At 40.8% G+C, this 22,341-nt stretch overlaps 1 protein-coding gene across 6 annotated transcripts in view; it reads right to left on the bottom strand.

Moving 5' to 3' along the window:
* The window catches only part of GRM1 (glutamate metabotropic receptor 1), a 179,025-nt gene that overhangs the window by 5,862 nt on the left and 150,822 nt on the right, over positions 1 to 22,341 (bottom strand). For 2 of the 6 annotated variants that reach the window (XM_071740514.1, XM_071740513.1), the window contains exons 9-10: positions 8,588 to 8,626; positions 7,373 to 7,457 (exon numbers count right to left, since the gene is read on the bottom strand). The exons of 2 other annotated variants lie outside the window; for them this stretch is intronic. In XM_071740514.1, coding sequence (XP_071596615.1) covers positions 7,397 to 7,457; positions 8,588 to 8,626 — 100 coding nt within the window. In that variant the 3' untranslated portion in view covers positions 7,373 to 7,396. The remainder of the gene's footprint in view (positions 1 to 7,372; positions 7,458 to 8,587; positions 8,627 to 22,341) is intronic. 2 more of the 6 variants (XM_071740515.1, XM_071740517.1) reach the window with 1 other exon arrangement.

The raw sequence follows: 22,341 nt of genomic DNA, 5'->3' as shown, positions 1-22,341 counted from the left end.
TGTTTGTTGTTAAGTATCTCCAGCTGCCCAAATCCTGTTCCTGCTTGTGATTAGGACTTCCTGAACCTGATTCAGTCACAGGCCCAATCCAAGAACCCTGCTCCTGCAGCACCTGAGGAGTCTGACCTTGTTGGCTTCCTTGGAGCAATGTGGAGTCTGAACACCTCACAACTTGTGGTTCCTCCCCACACAGCAAGGTCCTGAAGAAGTCTGACTTTAGGCATTGGATAGCAAAGATTTACTTATATCTTAGAGGCTGAATGCTTGGGAGGTAGAAAATGATTGCCCAATTGGTATAATTTAATCTAGTTTGTGCAACTCTCTGATTCTCTCACCAGCAAAGGTATAAGCCTGAGACCCAGAGCATAGACAATTTTATGAACTTTCAGCCTCTGTTCCTGAACCTTTTTGTCCTTGAACTTTTTATGCACAGTCATCTGTTGTTGTGCTTGCCAATGCCAGAGTGAAACACCTGGAGCTGCTGTCAGAAAAAGCGCTTGAGAAAGAGCCCTTCCAGTTAAAAAGGAAGGGACATTCCTTGATCTGTTTCATTCTTTTGGAATGCCAGAGTTGTGATCTGTTATTTTCTTCAAGTGGCCAGGAGTTGAGGGAGCATCTTAAGGTTGCTGAGATGATGGATACAGTAATTTGGGGCAGGCCTGGTAGAATTAGACAAGATTCAGAGCAGAGATTATGATACATGTTCCCTTTCTTTCAGTGTCAGACTGATGCTTTGGCCAGACCTACTCGTAGTCCCTGTAGTAACAAAGCCAGCAGGAAGCATTGAGATAACCTAGTTTTCCCTTCTATAAAGGTAAGATCTAAGGAATGAACATTAAATGCAACCCAAGAAGGTCCCAACTACTTTTTCAGCAAAAATTAGATAGAAACCAAACCCTGAACATATCAGCAACCAGACAAGGACAGTGTTTTTTATGGCCCAGTCAACAGATAAAGCTCCCATCTTCAAAAGAGTAGGGACACTCACTGGTCACCTGGCACCTGTGCTCCAGAAAGCACACACAGGGCTGTCCCTCTGCACTTAAGCAGAGAGGGCAGGAAAGCAGAGGAAAGGAAAGATCCCATCCAAAAACTGCATTTGGACTAAGACTTTCTCAGCCCTCCCAGGAAAGCCAGATGAGTGATCTATGCTCTGCCCACAGGAAAGCCACCTGCAAGCTTTCTCTGAAAGTCATGTAATAAGGAGTAACAACCCTTAAAAAAAAAACCCCTGTCCTGCTGCAGCCTTAGTGTTCCCAGGACCTAAACTAACAAGCTTAAAATTCAAGTCTAGTATCTGCACTGCAGTACATTGCAGGTGCTTTACTGGTATCCTCAAGGTCTCTTCCATTATACACTTCAGTAAGGCCACTGGGGGCATGAAATTTGGTTAAGGGAATGAAGTGGTTTTAATCCATATCTCCCTGTGCTAAACAGGACCCATCTCTTAGAGCTGCAGCTGTCAGCCCTGCTGTGCATTAACAGAGCAGGCCACGTTTGTTGACATGTTCCTGCAAACCTGATTTTTGGAGTGTTGCTTATAGGGACTCATCTCTTCTACTAACCCAGCTTTAACCTCTTTGTAGCCCTGTGAAGGAGCTATCATCAACTCCTGCCCCAGTGTAGTGTGTTCTCAGGCTTTTTGCTGGTTGCACATCAGTTATTATCACCTAAAAAAAAAAAAAAAGTGCAAACCAATTTCATCCTCAGTCCACTTATACTGTAATCTCCATCTTGGTGATAAGAGGATCTTACAGCAGTTCTCACAGTGTGGCTCTGGTGCTTTCTGTGCTATAATTAGAGCAAAGTTTACCATCCCACTGGTGTTTCTGGAAATTTAAATTACTGAACTAACTTTTCCTTGTCACTCTCTGCCTTCATTGTAGGACAACATTGCCCTGGGCATGGGACACAATGTTCTATGTTAATTACTGAGCTGCTTTAAAGGTAATATTTAAAAGGGTACAAAAAATACTTGAGAACAATGCTGTCAGGCTGTCTTGCTGGGGAAGAAACTGATGAGATTTGGGATTGTGAGTGAGCAGAAGTTAAATATTACTTTGAGCTGAGCTACACACAGGCTTTATTACTTTGAACTGAGCTACACACAGGCTTTCTAGAGGACACCAATCATATTGATGACTTTCTTCTTTTTAAAATTTAATTGTTAATCTTACGTGTTATGAAGTTTAACAGGGACATGTGTAGGGTCTTGCACATGGGAAAACAACCCAGGAGTGGAGTACAAACTGGGACCCATCTGTCTGGAAAGTAGGTCTGTGGAAATGGACTTTGGAGTTCTGTTGGGCAATAAGCTCAATATGAGTGAACTGTATACTGCAGAGGCAAAAAAAAGCCAACAGGATGCTGAGTTGTATCAACAAGGACATTACCAGCAGAGATAAAGAAGTCATCATCCTTCTCTACTCAGCACTTGCCAGGCCACACGTGGAATACTATGGTCAGTCCTGGGCCCTGCTATACAGCAATGATATGGACAGGCTGGAGAGAGCCCAGAGAAGGGCCATAGAGATCAAAAGGACTGGGAAGCCTGCCATACAAGGGAAGGCTGAGAAACTGCAATTTTTCAGCCTGGAGAAAAGGAGGCTTAGAGGAGACCTTATTGCCATATTCCAGTACGTTAAGGTTGGCTACCGAGAAGATGAAGACTCCTTTTTTTTACAAGGAGTCACATGGAAGAGACAAGAGGTAATGCATGCAAGTTAATCCTGGGGAGATCCCAACTGGACACCAGAAGAAGATGTTTCACTAGGAGAAGTGTCAGACACTGGCATTATCTCCCCAGGGAAGTGGTGGATTCCCTAACACTGGACACTTTTAAGACTCATCTTGACAAGGTGCTGGACCAGCTCTAAACCATGTTTCCTACCTAGAAAGGTTGGACCAGATGATCCTTGAAGCCCCTCCCAGCCTGACATTCTGTGATTCTATGGTACTATACAGTCATTAATGCAGATGCAGTAGCTATGTCCAGCCTGAGTACCCAGTGATGTGATCCTGGTTTCCATCCACAGGATCCTCAGGTTGAAGTCAGACACTCAGAGCAGGATCAGAGTGTGCCAGCCTCCCCTCCCTCTGAGCCCTGGTCACCCAGATAAGTAAAGCAGGAGCCAGGATGGAGGTCACACTGCCATGGAACTGAGTAGCTGCTAGGCTCATGGGCCCAGGGGCAGGAAAGTACTCCCAAATCCAGCAATTCATATATAGCCAAGTATCCCATTAATAAATAAATTTATTCAATTGGGACTTAACTATTACTTATGAGTCCATGGGCACTTTTATACAACTGTAAATTAGGGGAGTGAGAGAGATGCTCACTGAAATGCTTCAATGTAGTTGAAACCCTACACTTAAGTGTGTATCACAGATCTTACCTACCTGGCTCAACAAAGGTATGAAATTATCACACTGATGTGTATGAAGGGATAAATAGTAATTATAATTACTAGTATTAATTTTTAGTCTGATCTGCAATATAGAAGCTATGTCATACTTTAGTCATCCATATAACTATCAGTGAAGAAACTTTTGGTTCCCCGATGTGTTTTGTCAGAACAAAGTGACTAAAAATAAGTTAACGCTTATTTTGGAGAAATATATTTGTAGAGTTTGCAAACTGCTTGGGTTGGTTTTGGCATTATGAAGGTGTCCTCAGAAATGCAAAGCAGTGTTGCAGCTTGCAAACCCTTTGCTAAGTATTTTGAAAACGTAGAAACAAAAAAATAATTACTGATGTCTTGCTTGGAAAAAACAACTTATTCTAAAAGATAATACAAAGTTCAGGGTAATAAACAGATTGTCCCAAATAGCAGGCAACTTCTTCCAGTGTTCAAGAAATGAAGTTCAGAAACCTGCAAATCAAAGTGAAATTAACAAGTGTTCTCAGTAGTGGAAAATTTCCGAATCAGCTTATTTTGCTGTCATTCATAAGTAAATCCCATCAAATGTTCAGAATGAATACATCCTGATGGATCACCTTTGTAATTATTTTAAGGATTTTAAAGTTAGTGCACAGAAGAACTGTGATGGAAAACATCCTGGATCCTTGGATATCAATGGAGAAACATATTTGTGTTATATGAAGGTGTGGCTCATGCTGCACATTCTACTGATGCAATGCCTGAGCTCAAGTATTTATTCAGACAGCCACAAATAGGAGCACAGCTAATAGACCCTGCAAACTGAAATTACAACAATGTGCTGTGCAAAGGGACCTGGAAAGCTTAGAAACATGGGAAGAAAATGTTGGAATGAAATTTGTTTAGGAAAAGTGTAGGTGGGTGCAACTAAGACAAAATAGTGTATGGGACTGGAAAGCTATGAAGATCAATAACCTTCAAGAAACACTGCATCAAAAGAAATATAATGGAGAGAGATCTTGAGCTGCTTTTGAATAGAAAATACTAGTGAATGAATTTTGAATACAATGAAAAGCCACAAAAAAATAGCCCATGATTTATGTGTTCCCTACTCAAAAGCACCAAACCATGGAACAGAGGCTAGGAAGGCTTTCCTATGGATGAAGTTTAATAATAAATAAGACGGTTGGAGGTTTGCCCTTGCTTTCTGTAATCCTCTCTGAATCTGATGGGTTCAAATGAATTGGGGTGCCATGTTTTTTACCAGGAAGATCTTGACAAACTGGAAGCTGTATACAGAACAGCAAAAAAAAAATCCAAACAACAGCCATTGGGGTTGGAGAACAGAGAGTATGAGAAAAAGATAAAATTGTTGAATGTATGGAACTTAATGGAACAACTGTAAGAAATTTCAAATATTTGAAAAGTATGGAAGGTGCTGCATAGAGATGCACAACTGAAGGCCCTAGATGTTATTACAAAAGGGAAAAATTGTACTGAAAATCCAGAATATTTCCATCTGTATCAGAGCAGGAATAAATTCTTAATGAACTGGTAAAAGCCTGTTGCTCTGGATATATGTTGTCAAAAAGTGTGCAGCCCTTTCAGGGGTAGCAGTCAATGAGATCTTTCTCTCAGTATCACTTGTCAGGTTCTCTGGTAATACTTGAGAATCAGATAAACTCCAAACAGTTTAAACAGTGCTTGAAGAGCCATCAGATTTGCCTTAGCATGCCAGCATCTGGAGTACAAAGTTAACCCAGCTGCCACAGGAAACTTAGTCATGAGGCCCCTGTTTTGTAATATATATCTCTCTCTAATATGCTACAGTAGATAAAACTAGTAAAGCCTGTGGGTTTTCTGGGTGTATCTGAAAGTTTCCATGGTGACAAATGCCTGGATTCAGAAGAAAAGAGTCCTGAAACTCATAGCTAATGTTTCTGAGTTTTTAATATGATCATAAATTTTTATTATTCTATATTTTCATGGTTCTGCATTTTTGGTCATCTCCCAGGGTCATACTGGGACTGAAGATCAACATTAGCACAAATAGTGAATGTTAAGTTCTGTGTATATCAAAACACAAGAGAGTTTCAAGACCCTACAGCTATTTGCTCATAACTAGAGGTTGGGGGAAACCTGTGGCAATTTCTAGCATCCTGGGGTAGCAAAGCAGGGCTTTCTGAGGAAAATCCAGACTTGCAAACTGCTGCAGTTCTGGTGACTGAGATGCAGCCATGAGGCCATACAGTGGTGATGGGCATCTGGTGATATGTCAGACACATGCCTACTGCATCAGACCCGGTGGGAGGGAAGGGGAAGCCTATGGGGAAGGGATGGGGGGGAGAAGCCAAAATAGCAAGCTTCATGCTCAGCAGGTCTGAAAAGCTCTGCTCTTTTTAAAGCCTTTCTTATTTGTGCAGCTGCCAGAAGAATTTGAAGTCCCCATTGACTGGTTAGAGTCTCACCACAGGTGATTTTCAGGAGATCATGTGAATATGGATTTTTTTTTTCCCAAACTGGAAAAAAAAAATCCCAAATATTGTCATGCAAAAAATGGGTGGCTTAGCCTTCACACTGCTCAGTAGTTTTACAGCTTGTGCTCATTATTTTTGATTTTATCTGCTGTTGCATTTGCCTTTCTTTGCCTGCTACTGGTACATCTGTGTTCAGCTCCTGTTTCATCATCAGTCTTTCCAGACAATTGACTATCTGTGCCTTGGGAATCTGCAGCACTTGTTCCTAATCAGAAAAGAAAGGCATATTGTTGTCAGACTGGAAGATAATAATAAAATACTTGTACTGCTCCTTACACTGTTTTTTTAAAACTTGTCTTTGAGGGTGGCAAATCTGGTTGCTGCACAGACCCTGTAAAACCATCGCCACTGCTCCAAATATATGATTTATTGTATGCATGTATTCCAAACTGCAAATCAGAAAGGCAGATTTGATTAAATTAGCATCTTTGTTACCTGCTCACATGTAACAGAAATGGTCAGAGGCATACACAGAGCCAGAATGTTTTGTGACAGATTAAGAGGAGATGAACAGCATCTATGGCTGTACAGAGACATGCTGCTCAAAATGCTGTGTCAGTGGGTTCCAGGCAGCTTTCCACCCAGTCACTGCACAACCTTCCCTGGGGCAGGGAGCAGGACTGCTTCACATCTGCAGTTTATCACATGGAAACGAACATAAATCTATGCTGGAAGAAATGAGGCCTTTCTGTTTCTGCAGCAGCAAGCATGTTTTCTCCACCAGGTTTGTGTTTGCTCACAGAGGGCAGTATTTGCACTTCTTGTTCGGGAAGAGCTGTACGTTCCTGTAGTTCATTGAATGCAGAATATGCAGAATCTGAACGTCTTTCAGAAATTGTAACAGGAAATTTTTTTCTATTGTTTAAAGATACTTTAGGGCACCTGTCTATTCACAGGGCAGATTCTGCTGGTCTTATTTATGTGTCTGCTTGTGATTTCCCTGTTCTGTGAGTCCCACCGAACCAGTGTTTTCTGTGTTCCCTCTGCTGGCCCTGCAGCAGCAGTTCACTAACAAGGACAGTTAGCTGGACCTGTGCACAGCAAAGGTGTCATGCAGTGAGACACCCACTAGACTGTTGTTTAAAGTACGCAGGATAATGTCATCTCCATGCAAAACTGTAAAAAAGAAAAAAATGTTGGCTACATTGAAAAAGAAGGTACAATTAGTAAAAAAATAATAAAAATAAAAAGAAGGATGTCTCTGCAAAGTTGTAGGCATTTACAAATAAATTGGAAGGCTTTAAAAAAAAAAAAGTTAAAGCTGTAAAAAAATTATTCGATGTCCTCTTCATCACATCTGGACAATCAGATTAAGGCATTGTGCGGAACAGAGGACACAAGCAAATTTCCCATCTTAATGGCATGCACCACCTTTGCCCCATCATTAGACATGATAAACAATGAGAAAGAGAAAGCACGGGGTAAGACCACTCTTTGTCATGCAGCTTCTCTTACACATTCACTGCAGTGTGGGATTTTTCAAAGCTGCACATGTGCCGACGGACACTGGCTGGTGGGCGAGAATTCTGGCTGCCTCTTCCTGAAGATTGAAAAGAAAAAGACACCCAGTGAGTGGTTATACACATGTGCACACATGGTGGCTATACCACTCAATAGGGTGCCTGTCCCTCACCTATGCCTAAGGGTCACTGTGAGCTTTCCCATTTTTATTCCTCTTGCTCACTGGGCCAGTCACCTTGACTCGCCACACAGATTTCTCCTCAACTCCAGCACGATACTGTTTAAAATAAATTCTCATGGTGTTTGTCTTTGTTTCCTCTGCTGAGCCCTGATGCACTCTACATACCAGATGGCAAGGGCTGCTGTGCATTTAGATGCCAGTGGGAATTCTCCCCAGTATTCTCAGTGCAGGGTGAAATGATGAAAAAGGAGCATCTGCCTTTCACAACTTATTTACAAAAGCAACACCTGAAGTTTTTGTGGGTAGAGTCTTTAATATATACTTAGCTCCTGCTTTTTCATGCATCTCTTATTCCCAGAATTTGCTTTTCTAAGTGGTTCCTTTCTTTTACTTTTGAGCTCTAGCTGAAGTCACTAGCTTTCATAATACAGGATTTCACTACATGTGCTTCCTTCTTCTAAAGGAAACTTTGGCCATACTGAAGAAGACACAAAATGAGGAGTCTCCTAGGTGCTTTATCTGCAGTAGCAATGCCAAATTGCTAAAATTGGAATGCAATTGCCAAATTGGGGTTGAAGATTCCAATTTTGGCCATTAGTATAAGACAATTTCCACTTCATTTTTTTCCTCTCTCTGATCCTAAGAGCAGATGCAAACTCTCATTTATCTTCCCCAGTATCAATAAAATTATATACACACACGCGCGTGCTTTGACAAAAATCTCAGGTATTTTTGCACATGGAATGTATCAATGAATTTCTGAAAAAAAAAAAAAAAAAAAAAAAAAAAAAAGTCATCATTGTATTGCAAATAAAATGCAAATCAAAATTCAGCATTTTGCCCCATCAAACAAACAGTCATAGTGCATGCTTGCCACACTTCTGTTTACCTCAAAACAACAGATTCATGGATGGTATGTGCATGTACTATATACTCAGTACAGCTGCTCACAAGCCAAACAAGCCATTCTTCTCACCACACACTAAAGCATGGGAGCACAGCATGATGTACACGGAATACATGCATACCCATTTTGGAGAGGTAGATGCCTTGAGATGACTTCTGAACTATTATGAATAAAACACAAATAAGACATACTGCTGAGCAATTTTGTAAACCTACTCACTTTGAAGTCTCTAGAATAATTTAATTCCTTGCCAGGTGTTACGAGATCTCTGAGATTTTACAATTTAAAGGTGATTATAATTAGGAACATGCTCTCTTCTACAGTTTATTAAAGTTACAGAGATTATTAAACTTCCGATTGAACAGATTAGCCAACATTTCTACAGATCCATTTTGCTTCCTCTTTTGACAGAACAAGAGCTTTATACTTTCTGTGCTCATTTTGTTAAAAGTCAGAAATAATTTTTTTTTCAGTCACACCAACTAATTATACAAAACAAGTAGCAACATGCTGTTGATTATCAGAGAGAATAAATCCAGTTCTAAATATATTTCAGACATGCTTAGTGCTGCACGTGCAATATAGGGCATACAGCCACTGTGAGCTTTACTCAGGGACTCTGGAAAAGGTGGAAAATTCTTGTTTCAGAGCACTGCTTGAGAGCTGGGTCTTTCTGAGTCAACAGGCTTTTCCAGCTGTCATCCCTCAGATGTTGCAGCTTGCTGTTGCTTCTGGCTTCCTTTTAGCTGCATTCTGTCTTTCCCACTCTGTGTATCTCTGTATATCTCAGTTATAACCCCAGAGTGAGTTCAGAGCATTTTGCTCTCCAGACCTTGGGCATCTGTAGGTCTTGTTATGAAATCCTCCTATGTAAAATGCAGAAAGAAGTTTGCTGCCTGAGACAGTCTAAAATGCTTCCTAATATGTTAAAAATACGGAAACCTCTTTCCTTACTGTGGCTGCAGTTGTGCTTCTTAGTCAAAATCAAACACAGGTATACATGTAATAGAGTATGCAACCCCCATAAGCCTTGACAGGTTTGCATTCTTTGGGATGCTGTTGTTAAAATGCTGCCAAGCTCAATTAAAGCCTTCTGGTCAAGGTGGAAGCCTATATAGTGATATACAGTATAAACACTACAGAAACCAGCTCTAAATCTCAAGGTTCATGCTTCAGTTGAATTTTGATCTGGATTTATAGTGACATTTGGATATATAGTTTTATGGGAAATGTAATGCATGTGTTCATTATACTTCAGTGAGTTATTCTGCAGTTATCAAATCACTGTCAACTGCATAAATAATAATAAATTCTTTTCAAGCATTCAATTTGAAGTATCTCTGTAGGCTTGCTTTGTCTTATTAGTAGTGTGTGCTAATACTGCAGAGCCCTGATTCAGGTTTAATGCCCAGATCCCTGTACTTCTCTTTTTCCCCCTCTAGTTTTAATAATGGAATAAAGCCCCTCTTCTTCCTTCCAGCCTTGCAGGCAATGGTGGAACTTCATATACATTTCCCTGGTTACCAGAAAAGCCTGCCCATCTTCACAGCATGAGGATTAATGGGGTTTTTGGGGGGCAGACTTCTCAAGGTAATTCCTGATGAGGGGTTATCTGTATCCTGAGCCCAGGGGCAGGATGGATCTGCTATTATTTTGAACAAGGAGTTGGAATACCATCACCAAAGTGTCTGAACTGCTTTCTAATGAATGCCTGGGTCCAGTGACAGGGAGTCTGGCAGAGGAGGAAGGGTGGCAGTGCAGAGGGTTCTTGAAAGAAGGGGATTAATTGCTTTACTTTGTATTCTTTGAAGCAGAAAAGTGCTTCTAGCTAGTTGTAGGGCAGGTAACAGGCCTGTTGAAATCTGCAGTGAGGAATATAAAAGATCTGAAAGAAGAGTCACTCTTGCCATTATTTTTTTTCTGCTAAGTATAAATTAATCATCCCACGAGGCAAACAGCTGTGTCAGGATTGTAGGAAAGCAGGAATTGCTATCTGTAATGTTTTAAATCTGAACAGCTATGAAACTAGAAACATTCACCTTCTGCTCTGGAATTACTCTCTCTGCTCATCCAGACTCCCCAAACAGACACAAATTGAATGAATCTGTCTAGCATCCAAGATAACTGAAGCAGAGGACATTGTGTAACATATCGTTTGAAGCCACAGTCAGAGATCCTCCACACTAGACATTGTCTGAGCTGTAAGAAAAGCTTTCACAATCCCCACAGAAAAGCACAGCCTCAGATTTTATACAATCTAATTGGAAACAGCTCACCATCAATAACATAAGGAAGAAAGAAGGCTGGAGGAACTTCAAGAGATGTGATGATACATGAGTGTTAGCCTTGAATCATTCCCCAGTTTTTAAGAATTTATATACAACTCCTGGAATTAAAACAGGAAAAGAGAAACCTTGTGCCATGTGCCCTGTCACGCACTGTCATACCACCTTAGATAAGTTTCTGCTCCAGCACTCAGACTGACAGTCTTTTGCACTCCCAAAGGGCACCTCACCAACTCCACACATTTTCTAACCTGCTTTTCAGCTCCTCAACCCTCTAGCAGTCTGCAAGGTGGCTGGGGAGGTAAGCATACTTCGTATGTAGCACCAGATCGTTAAAGGTCTCAACTAAACAGTAATCCTCTTATGTCTCTAAATCTAGCATCAACCTAGAAGAAGCATGTTCTGGTGTTTGCATCCTTGGAAAGGTCAGGTTTTGTGCATGGTTGCCACAGCTGGCTCAAGAGATGTCTACATACAAAGAAGCAAGGCCACATCCCCTTTCTGCAGGAGAATGAGCTGAATTTTCAATATTTTTGGTATGAGTCAGGATCTGATAGGAGATTTCTAAAATGTATTTCACTAAGCCAACAGATGAAGTTGGGAAGACAGACAAGTTTTCAGTACAAAACACATGTCCTAAATTCCAAGTTAAGTGATAGCTGGAAAAGATTGCTCTGAATTTTAACTTGATTATACTAATCAGTGAAAGAGTTGAAGTATTTTGAGAGAAAGAAATCATTAAGAGCTGCGAAGAAAAGAGCATTGCAAGTAGGAGGGAGGTTACAGGGTCATTCAGCCTTGCCAGGCAGAGTGAGACATACAGATAATTACCACCCATGGAGACTGAAGATCAGGATCTCACAGCACACACTGTCTATTAAGGTGTGAGCATCTGCTGAAGAGGAAAGAAGGGTCACAGTCACCAGGGAGAACATAGTTCCAGTAGGATGCCCAGAAAGACCCATCACTGAGCTGCATGATGGAGGCAGAGCTTTATCAGCATATGAGGTTGCCCCGGGCCAGCAGGAGCCAGCCATGTGCCCAGGGGAGAACTCCAGCCCTCCTGGCTGCTCCCTCCTGCTCCTCTATCCACCCCTCTGCTCCAGCACAACCCTTGGTGCAAGCAGGGAATGACAGGGACAATTAATCTGGGTCACAGCTCATCCAATAGGTAAATAAATAGATAAATAAATAAAAAAATAAATTCTGTCGCTTCCCTGCTCCAGCTCACAGCATGTCTGTCCAGGCTGCTGTTACTGCATGAGCAAGGGACAGTTCAGGGTAAAGAAAAGCTTTGGGTGTAATTTCTGGCTTAGGGCATCTTAAAACATGTATGGATTTACAGGCTATGATAGACCAAAGTAGCCACAGGCAAATCACTTGGCTGTCTGGGATGGTGGCAGGAGAGTTTTTTGAGATAATTTAAATAGCCCTAAGGATTAAAGAATGTGTATAGCCTCATGTTTCAGAGAAAATGAGAAAGGCTGAAGGAGTGCTCACTGACAGGGGAGCACAGAGGTGCCTGGGCCCCTACTTTGTACCCCACAGGAGCCTGTACTACCCAAACACTTGAGTTCCTATGACATCCCTCTGGGCCCACAGTGTGCAGACTGGAGCTCCTGAGGACCCTTGCAGAGCTGCCTGCTTTCCCCTGCCCACTCATGGAATTAACACATATCTGGGGACAGGACAGCCCATGGCAGCAGTGTGGATTAGTGCCCATGGCTTGTCAGGGCTAACCCTGCCCATGCACTTAAGCTCTTCCCTGGACACATTCTGTAGGTGTCTGTGCTGCTGGGGATATCCTTCCAAGCCCTTTGTCAGTCCATGTCAGTCTGCCCAAGGTAGATAAGCCTTCCATGGGGCCTTACACAGACTCTGACTTTTTTTGTCTTTTTGGTTGGTTTCTGTGTATTTTGCTGTTGGTTGTCTGGTTAGTTGACTGGTTTGGAGGCCTTTTTGATTTAAGAGAATAAGTAGTCTGGAGTAAGTCCCAATTTTCAGACAATCCTTGACCTGGGAAGCAAGGCTTGCATGTCACCCAAAACTGGCTGAACTGAGCCATCTGAAATGATCTATTTTGTGCCATGAAAAGAATTGGCCAGAAGAGAACACAAAGAAACCATTTTCTTTGGAAGCAGAGGGGGAGACTAACAAGAATTTTAAGTAACAAAGCAACAAGAATAAATATTCCTAAGGATGAGGAATGTGTAATCACACCAGCTGAAGAGAAGGGGGACATACTAGTTTGAAGGTGGCTTGCAGATGGGTATTTAAACTGAACCTGCAATTCTCTGGGGCTACCCAGATCAGACTGAAACTGTGAACACCAGCAAGCCATCTACTAGTGATGAGCTGCTAGAATCAGATCAGGAACACTTGTTTTGTTGGAGTTTAAGATCAGCTTTGACATCTTCAGCTGTGGTCCTGCAACACAGCTGAGCTAATTTAATGATTTACTGCTGAAAGGGACAACTCTTAACCCTCTTCCCCAGACCAGGGGCAGAGGGATCACCTTTCTGGTGCTGACATCTATGTTTATCTGACCTTGAGACCCAACTCAAAAACAATCTAATGACAATAATTAACTTTTCTCTTTTTTTTCTTTCTTTCTTTTTTTCTCTGTAAGGTTAATTTTATGGGGTGAAAGAAAACCACATCCTGAATACCACAAAAGTACAACCACAGAGCCAAGAAGGGGAAACAGCTCAAAAGGAGATAACTAACTGAAGCAAAAAGCTAAAAGTGGTAAATTGTTCATAATGCAATAATAAGAAACTTGGAGCTTTTAGTTTTCAAGTGGGCTTTAAAGTGACAAATAGTGTGATTACTCCTAGTGTGCAAAATTTTTTGCTGTTTACTGTGATAATGCCTTTTAACCTATGCTTGTCAGGTGTGGGAGTCTGAATGCCAGAGAACATATATGCTCTGAAGAATTAGCTGACTTGTTATTTCAAAACTAAATAGTCATTACAAATTGCAGTGTGGAGGCAGTTGTTCTATTGATACAATACACTTTCCTTTTCAACCCACACTTAAAGTCAAGCAGGAAGTGAATATGGAGATTCTAAACTTCCTCGCTCTTCCCTTTTCAAACTCTTAAATCACCATAGAAAAAAATAAAGAGAAGAAAAGAAGTGGCTTAATTACAAATATCTGTGGGACAGGCGTTTAGCAAAGACCACATCCGGATTTTCAACTGAATAGTACACAAGAAATTAGCCTCTGCTTTGCCACACATCATACACAGCACCACTCCCTACATGATCTTCTGTGTTCTATGAAAATATTGTGAAGAATGGAAAAATCAGGATGACTTGAAATGTTGCAGGAGGTACTACAGATGTTTGTAAATGAATGTGTCTGGATTTGGGGAGTATTTCAAGCAAAATGGGCTTCTGCAAGTGCCTGACTAGTTTGCTGAGTCCTGTTTCTGTAATAAGTGATGTTAAAGCACAAAGGTTTGCAGTTGCAGTCTCAGAAAGGGAAGCTGGGGGACATGCTGCTGAGGCATACGTCAGCTGAAACTGCTTGACTTTTGTTTCCAAAGTTTTTTAAAACTTCTATTGTCAAAAATACTCCCAACTCTGGGATCACAAATAGTGAGGGGAAGCTAAACTGAGCTACTGCTGGAGAAAAAAAAAATTCAAAAATTCCTTAGGATAGGAAAGAGGTGTGGAAAGCATTCCCAGACTTCAATGATGGTATGTCAGGATTGTCAGGTCTTTGTGCCTTGGTGACAGCAGGTGTCAAGCTGACAAATTTATTTTGAAACACATTACTGATCCACTAACAGAGCAATGTAAGGGCCTCTTCCCACACCAAACAAAACATATGTGCCAGTGTCATCTGCCAAGGGTTCTGATGATATTTCTGTAATGAAGCATAGAGAACTACTGGTCTGAGACTAACACTGTACAATTGGGATTAAACCCTGCTCAGGGAATTAAATTTCAAACAGGGTGGAAAACCATACACACCTACAGTCCCTGAACAGAGATGGACCATCTTCTTTCTCTGCATATGTTTTTCAGAGAAATCTGAATGTCTGATGAAATTCATGATGAATTTCAGAGTCTTGCTAAAAATCAAGTGCTCTGTCAGCATGTTTCCAACAGCTGCAGTTTGCCTTGCAGTGTTTTGTTTTGGGGGGCATCCCTTAGAAAGGGGGAGTGCCCATCACAGGTAGGAATAAGCTCAGTGGACAAGCCAGGATGAGAGAAGCCTTTCACATCAGTGAAAAAAAGTGACATCCAACAATGAAGTCCTTTCATTGGGCTCTTATGTGCTCTTGTATGTCCCCAAGTATTAAAGGATTAAATAAATTAGCAGTACTGCGTTTCACATTAGTAAGTTTGCAGTGAATTGCTAGGATGAATAAAGAATATTTTTCTGAATACATCTTAATTTAAAGAAAACCCAACCCCCTGTGTTTACTGTATATATAGTGCTTGTGTTGTTTTATAGCCTTATCCTTATATATAAATAATGACAGAGATCCACATGACATCCTTCAGTACCCAAGTTTTTGTTCACCTCTAAAATTAGCTCAAAAATGTATGAAATCACAAGGTGTCTCAGTGATCCCTGCAGAATGAACACTTGCAGAATATCCTCCCTGTTATTCTAGCAAGTATTTGTACATGAATTGTGTATTTGTGAAATGTCACAGCTCTGTTTTCTTCTGCTGAGGGGAGGTGAATAGCTGAGGTACAGGGATGAAACATCACATTCTTTGAGAATTGGAAGAAGGTAAAATACATTCTTGACTTTAAAAATCTTAAAATACCTTCAGTAGACTTGTGTTTTAGTTCTTTACTCCATTTCCATTTTAAGATGCTGAATTCAATAAATGAAAGGCTGTTATGTATTTTAAAATGGTATTTTACACCAACACCACCCAAAACATGGCTCAGTGGGGTTTTATTTTCTTTGTGCTTTTGAGAGGTAGAGTCTGACTTCTATATTTAATATAGGAAAATATCAAAAATTTCAGGTGTTTATCTGGGTGCAGACTTCAACATCTATTTATCTGCCTGACACTCTTAAAAGGAGATTTCTTCCTTACTTTTCTCATAGGGATGATTCTGACCAAAACAATGTGATTTTGGTGCTAAGCAGCTTAACATAATTTACTTATACCTACATGTGAATACAATTGTTTGTATTGCTCACTGTTGAGCTGGTGTATTTTTGTAGCATCCTAGCAGGATAGCTATGACTATGTTTCAGAATAAAAATGTAATCAATAATATATACAGATATAGAAATACAAGGAAATGTAATAAGTGATCCAGTCAAGCAAGAAATTAAATTACAAGTGGTGTCCTTATTCCTGTGTTTTAGACCAAGAAAGATCCCGGCTTTCTCCAGGATTTCTGAAGTGCTGCCTTTGCTTCCCTTCAGCCAGGAAGCAGATATTGTGGTACATAACTGTAACTACATCCCCTCTGATTTAGTTGTGTATCTATGCATCATTATGTTTAAGTATCAAGATTCATTATACACAGCTGCCTGGTGCTACAGCAGTGCCTGTAAGTACAACAACTTTTTGTGATTCATCATCTTTAGAGCAGCAAAACAAGGGAAGTAGCTGTAAAGTGAAGTTCTCTGGGTGTCATTTGGGAAGAACCAAGCTGCACTCAGAGAGATCATTTCTTGGATTCACATCCTGTCAAAGTCCCTAGGAGAACAGAGATGTAAATACCCAGGAAAAGAAAGAGGAGAAATTGCCCTGGACTGGGGCAATTCTTTTTTGAGAAAGGGAGGAAATTGAATAAAACCTTACACAACAGACCCTGCATCTAAAGGAAGCATAAAATGGAGCTCTGGTGACAAAGAAGCAGAAGTCTGGATGGGAGCCCAGGTGCCCTGTAAAATAAATATGATCTGAGTTTTGTAGGGGTGTTTATCCCTGCTGCTTTTACTGTCAGACAGAACCTCATTGCTTTTCTTGTTTATATTTCTTAAATGTAGTCTTGGCCACTCTCCTTTTGGTCACAAAAGGAAACCCAGAGGAATGAAGCTAAACTACCAGATCTCTTGGTTTTTACTTAATGATAATCATCCCAATAATATTGTACATCTGTCCCTGCTCCTTCTCTTGAGCTTGCCTTTAGAGTAACTTGTGGTTTGTTATGCCTGTCCTGGGACTCTGTTTAATTAGGATAATTTTAAAGGAGCACTTGCAAGGTTTATGCTGCCTTGCCCTTTATTCCTCATTAGGTGCAAAAAGTGAATTTTCTGTCTCCAGAGTGGTTACATTGCACATGAATATCCAGATAAACAATTTAGTATATAATTTGATATACGTATTTGTGGCATCACTAGAAAGTAAGTGTAGAAGGGACATCACAGAGTTATTTGTCATGTATTCTGGGTTTTTTTCAGATGCATGGGACAGAACTACAGCATATCTATTAAAGCAAATGCAAAGTGAAGGCTAAAATGAAAATACTAGCTATAGTTACACGGCTCAAACTTAATGGACAAGACAGTAGCAAGGCTAGAAGAGATTGCTCTTGGGTTGTTAAGTTTCAGACTCTTATTTGTGTTTCTTTCCCATTCTTTAACATCAGTTGTAAGAGTCCCTTTGGAAACATGTAACTGTCTTCTGGGAGTTTTAAATATTCACTTAAATCAACATCCTGACAAGGACTGAACAGCTGGACTGAGTTTGTTGAATTTTTTTAGTTGAAATTCACAACACATACATGAGAGAACTGAGTAAGAGCTGTCACAGTGCTAAGTGTCCACAAAATCATTAATGGTTTAAGCCCAGCAAAGCCAGCAAATATACCAGCTGCTGAGAGGGAAATGTTTGTCACTAAAACCTTCAACTATGCCTGTGAAGGTACAAGATACTCTCCCAAAAATGCACTGCAACTTCAGAAAAAGGTAAAGGATGATGCTCCATACAGAAGCTAAGCAAAAGCCAGGGAGGCCATGACAGAGAGATGTGTTCGGCTAGATCCAGATGCCACCCGTCTTCTCTGTGACAGCTGTGGCACCCAGGGGCCATGTCAGAGCTGCCATGGCTGCATTCACACTGCAATGGAAGCAGATTCCTCACTGATATGTCTTGGGAGAGATGCAAGGGCAAACCAAGTGCCCTGTGGTTGTGGAGCACCATGCCCGGATGGGGAGCCAGGAGCCATGCAGCCGCCCTGCACCCCACGGTTCCACTGCTCTACAGAGTTAGCATAGAAAAGAGGTCCCAGACATCAGCATTTTACTGCTAGGTTACTGGAGAGATCTGACATATAATGTCAAATAAATCATTTAAATAAACAATCTAACCTGTCCTGTATACATTTTCCCACTGTATTTTTTTTTCTTTAAGTTGAATCTTTGTGTTATTTACCACTTGTGGTAGCTAAAAATGTTTCAGCTGTGTCAAAATTCTCTTCCATAATATGCCTTCCCCCTTGGATAAGCCTCAGTGGGATGGCTGTGCAGGCCCAGCAGCTTTAAAGACCTTCTTGAAAGTGCCTTGGAATTTGGTATTTTATAACGTCTGCAATGGTAAAAATAAAATGCTGTCTTATTGTGTATGCAACGCTACTACAGGACATGAAAAATTTACCCACTGCGTCCATTTTCTAAATTGCAAAGCAAGCAAGCCTACCATTTCCTATTAGATTCAGCAATTGTCTCTCTACTGGTTTGGCAATGCTGTAAGAAGATAAAACTACACCAGACAATAATCACTACAACAAGCATTTGAAGATAATTCTTACATGCTGCAGGTTAGGTGATACAATTTAGGACCAAAGTTAGTACTTAAATTATAGGCTTCCCAGATTAGGCTCATGTCCTGAAGCGCAGGGATGTAACAATATATTCTCTTGTGTAGGAGAAGGTACAATGCTGACCAGTTATTATTAATCCTCCTTATGCTTTCTACTAAATCTGATTATTTTGTATCTTTTGATGCATTTCAGACAGACAGAGTGAAATCTTCCCTGTGCAGCTGGGCCAGATTAAGATTGGTTTTGTTTGATTTCATGCATTTTAGCCTGCAAAGGTCAGGGCAAACCCCATTGTTTTTACTTATATTAGAAGTGTTTTCATGACTTCTGGTCACTCTTCCTTCCCCTCCCTGTTTGCCTCTATAATCCCCTACTTAGGGATAGCATATTAGAATAGTAAAGTCAGAGTGAGAAAAGGGAATACTCCTGAGCATAAATTCATATGATAAGGCACCCAAGTTGGATCAAGTTAGAGGCTGTAAAAGATCTGCATTTGTGTGACTGCAACTGAACATGCTGAACATTTACTCTGGTTCTGGAAGCTCCACTATGGAGCTGGAAGCGGCACTATGAATTTCCCTCCTCCCACCACCACCAAAAAGCAGTGAAACAAAATGTCCTGCCTTCTGGATGTACTTCTGCTAAGATTCCCCTCACTGGAGGTCTGTGGGAAGCTTTGAAAATGAAGGAGCTGAGGAGCCCAAAAACCTTTTTGGACAGAGAAGTTGCCAAGTGAAATGAATCCCAGAGAAACATGGCATATCAGCACAGCTTCCTCAGGATGAAACGGCAACTCAAAAGCAGTTTAAAAAGAAAGAGGAATTTAAGAATACCTGACATCATGGCAAGACAAAAAAGCAGATGGTTTCTTAAGCTTTGTTAAGGGAACAGACATATGCTACTAGAGATAACTGAAAAACCTGATTCCCAGCTAAAATGTTGAATGTAAGGACCCAGTACACAGGGAGAGAGGATGAAGAACAGGAGCAGGCTCCTGTAAAGTAAGCAGGAAGAACATACTAGGGGATGTTGGGTTGCCCAACCCTTTATATTAGAGTAATGTAAAGCCATTTTGAGAGTTCCTTGGCACAGCTGGCTTCCTGGACACTGCTTGGAGTGGTTGCCTGTGAGAGCAGCCTAGAGGTAGAGACTGCTAAAACAAGCTAAAAGGTAAACAAAAGCTATGTACTTGGAAATATTTAAAAACAGTAATTAATTTCTAAGGGCAGACAGCTGGAGGAGAAATAATTGAATGCAAATATATTAAAATGAGAAGGAGAGAAGTAGGTGGTTTACACATTAATGATGAGTCCTGGCCATTCAGTGACTTGCTATTTGGCCTTTCTGTCAACTCAAATTTTGCTGCACAGCTTATGTTGACAAGTAAATCCTTAGACAGCCTGACTCAAAATGCACATGTCCAAACCTGGGGTCTCAAACATAAATTTTAAATCATTTGTACGTGAAGACTGAGGCAGCAGCTAGTGCATCACTACCAAACCTGGAGATAATTATGCAATGATACACAACAAACTTATCCCCTGTGGGTCTCCTCTGCATTGCTGCTGCTTCTTGTGCCACTGAAGCCTGCAAGAAGCATGACAGAAGAGCTTATCCTCACTGTGTGATTCAAGCTGTATGAAAACCATGTGTGGGCTATAGAAGAGCAACACAAGAGACCTGTAGGCTGCAGACCTGGCTCCAGCCTTCTGCACACTGAGTAAGGTCCATTTGAAGCAGGGTCTGGAGAACATCAAGACCTCAAGATCAGCAGCTTCAATGTTACTGGTTATTTTTTCTGACCGTAGTACAGAATGGAGCATTGCTTCCTTCCTCAGGGAAACAACCCTACAGGCACTGTATAAGAGTGCTGCTCTTCAAGATGATTGACCTTAATAGACCAATGTAATATTAGTGGTCAAAAACATAGCTAATGATCACAGCAAGATCCATATCCAAAAGTACAATCTCATAAATGGGGAAAAAAGAAAAAATTAAAAAGCCTCTCCTAAAAATACTGCTATGTCATCATTCTGTAACAGCCAAGATCTCATAGCCTCATCAAGCAGCAAACTCTTAACAAGGAATGTCCCCACAAAGCTTGAATAAAAGCAGCAGATATCACTCTCTCTCAATCTCTCCTGATGGAGCTGTTTAATTTTTACAAATATTTAAATATTCATTTGACAATATTCATTTGACAACTGACAGTAGCTCAGTACTGAAGACACATGCCAAGGATATCTCAGACCCAGATTCAGGTTCTCTCACAGAATAATACAAAGCATTTCTTTAGGGTTTTTATCAGGACTTTTTTGTTTCTTCCAAGACACACTACTTCTGGTCAAGAACACAGAGAAGGGAGAAGATTTGCCCTGGGACAGGACATAGTCCAGTTATAGGGTGTTCACATGGGAGGTGAAGAAGATGCTTTTAACATAAGTGAGTGCCTTAACGAGGATGTTGGGGGAAGATTCCCTCACAGTTTCCTAATGCCTTCAACCCTCCATGGGAATAAAAGAAAGACCCTATGGCCCAGGGAAGATCCCTTCCATCAAATACAATTCTATGAAACATTTTGAGAGTCCAGAATTTTGTGATGGAAAATATTCCACTGGGAAGTTTCCAATCAGCTCTCTTTAAAACAGTGCTGGCTATCATTGCTTATGGTTAAATTCAACCAAGCAAGACAGAGCTCAAATCCTCATGGCTACACATTGCATCTTTAGAGTGCAACAGATGAGTTAAAGCACTGGTCTTAGGTGAAGACCAGTGTTATGAAACAACCTCTTTCAGTGAAGCTCTGTGGGTAATGCAGCTGGGACAGATGTTTTTCAAGAGGATTTTATGACCTCCATGTCAGCACCAGATGTAGCTGAAGGTTTTGAACTAACTAATAGATCATGTACTAACAGATTTCCCAGGTTTATCTTTATGCTCTACTTTGGGAAGTGTGAGCTAGCTTGCTCTAGCCTGTTAGCTATACTAGTTAAGCTAACAGCACCATAGTGCATGTGAGTGCTTTATCAAGGTTTTTATAATTTTGACTTGCCCTTGTAAGTGTAAACTAGTTTCCACTTTTTAAACTAACCCAGTTTAACTCTATATCTGCCCACCAATTTAATTTAAAGGGATGCTACCTTTATAAATCGGAATTCACCGCATTAGCAGTGACACAAGACAGGAAGAGAGAGATGAAAATTGGTAAGTTGAAAAAGTAAAGCATGCTAGGAAGAGGGTGAAGAGAGAACAAGAAAATGGATGGAAAGTTGTTGTGAGACAGCTGGAAAAGAAATTTTTTGAGCGAAGCACTGCTGGCCACTTACAGGTAGAAAAATGTGTCCATAGAAAGGGACAACTACAGAATCAAGAAGCAGAACAATATACTCAGGAATCTGAATTACTGAAAGTCTGGCAAATCCCAGATCTTGATAGGAAATGAAAAGATCTATGAAAACTAATGTGGTGGCCATTCTTGTAGGCATTAAGTATGCTCCAGTAGCTTCAAGTCCTGCTTCAGGGAGGACCTGACTAAATGTTTGAGTGATCTAGGTGCTTCAAACACTCAGAGCAAATTCTGTTTTTTCCTCCAGTTTCCTCAGTGACTCATATTTATTTACCTGTGTCAGCTCAATGTCCTCAAAATCATTTCAATAGACTCTGGTAGGAGATAAAATACCCTCCAAAGCTCTAAAATGACTTTTTATTCTGTCTTGTGACTTTATTTCCAAAGCTGCCTGTTTGTATACTACCCTGCTTTCAGTTCTTCGTGTTCATGTGCAGAAAGGTGTGCTCTCCTTTTCCATCAGCAAGCCTCACATGCCACCACATCTGTGCTG

This window comes from Heliangelus exortis, chromosome 3 (genome assembly GCF_036169615.1).
Source record: "Heliangelus exortis chromosome 3, bHelExo1.hap1, whole genome shotgun sequence".
Lineage (NCBI taxonomy): Eukaryota > Metazoa > Chordata > Aves > Apodiformes > Trochilidae > Heliangelus > Heliangelus exortis.
The sequence above is the reverse complement of the archived record's forward strand: the minus strand, read 5'-3'. Positions and strand labels throughout refer to the sequence as shown.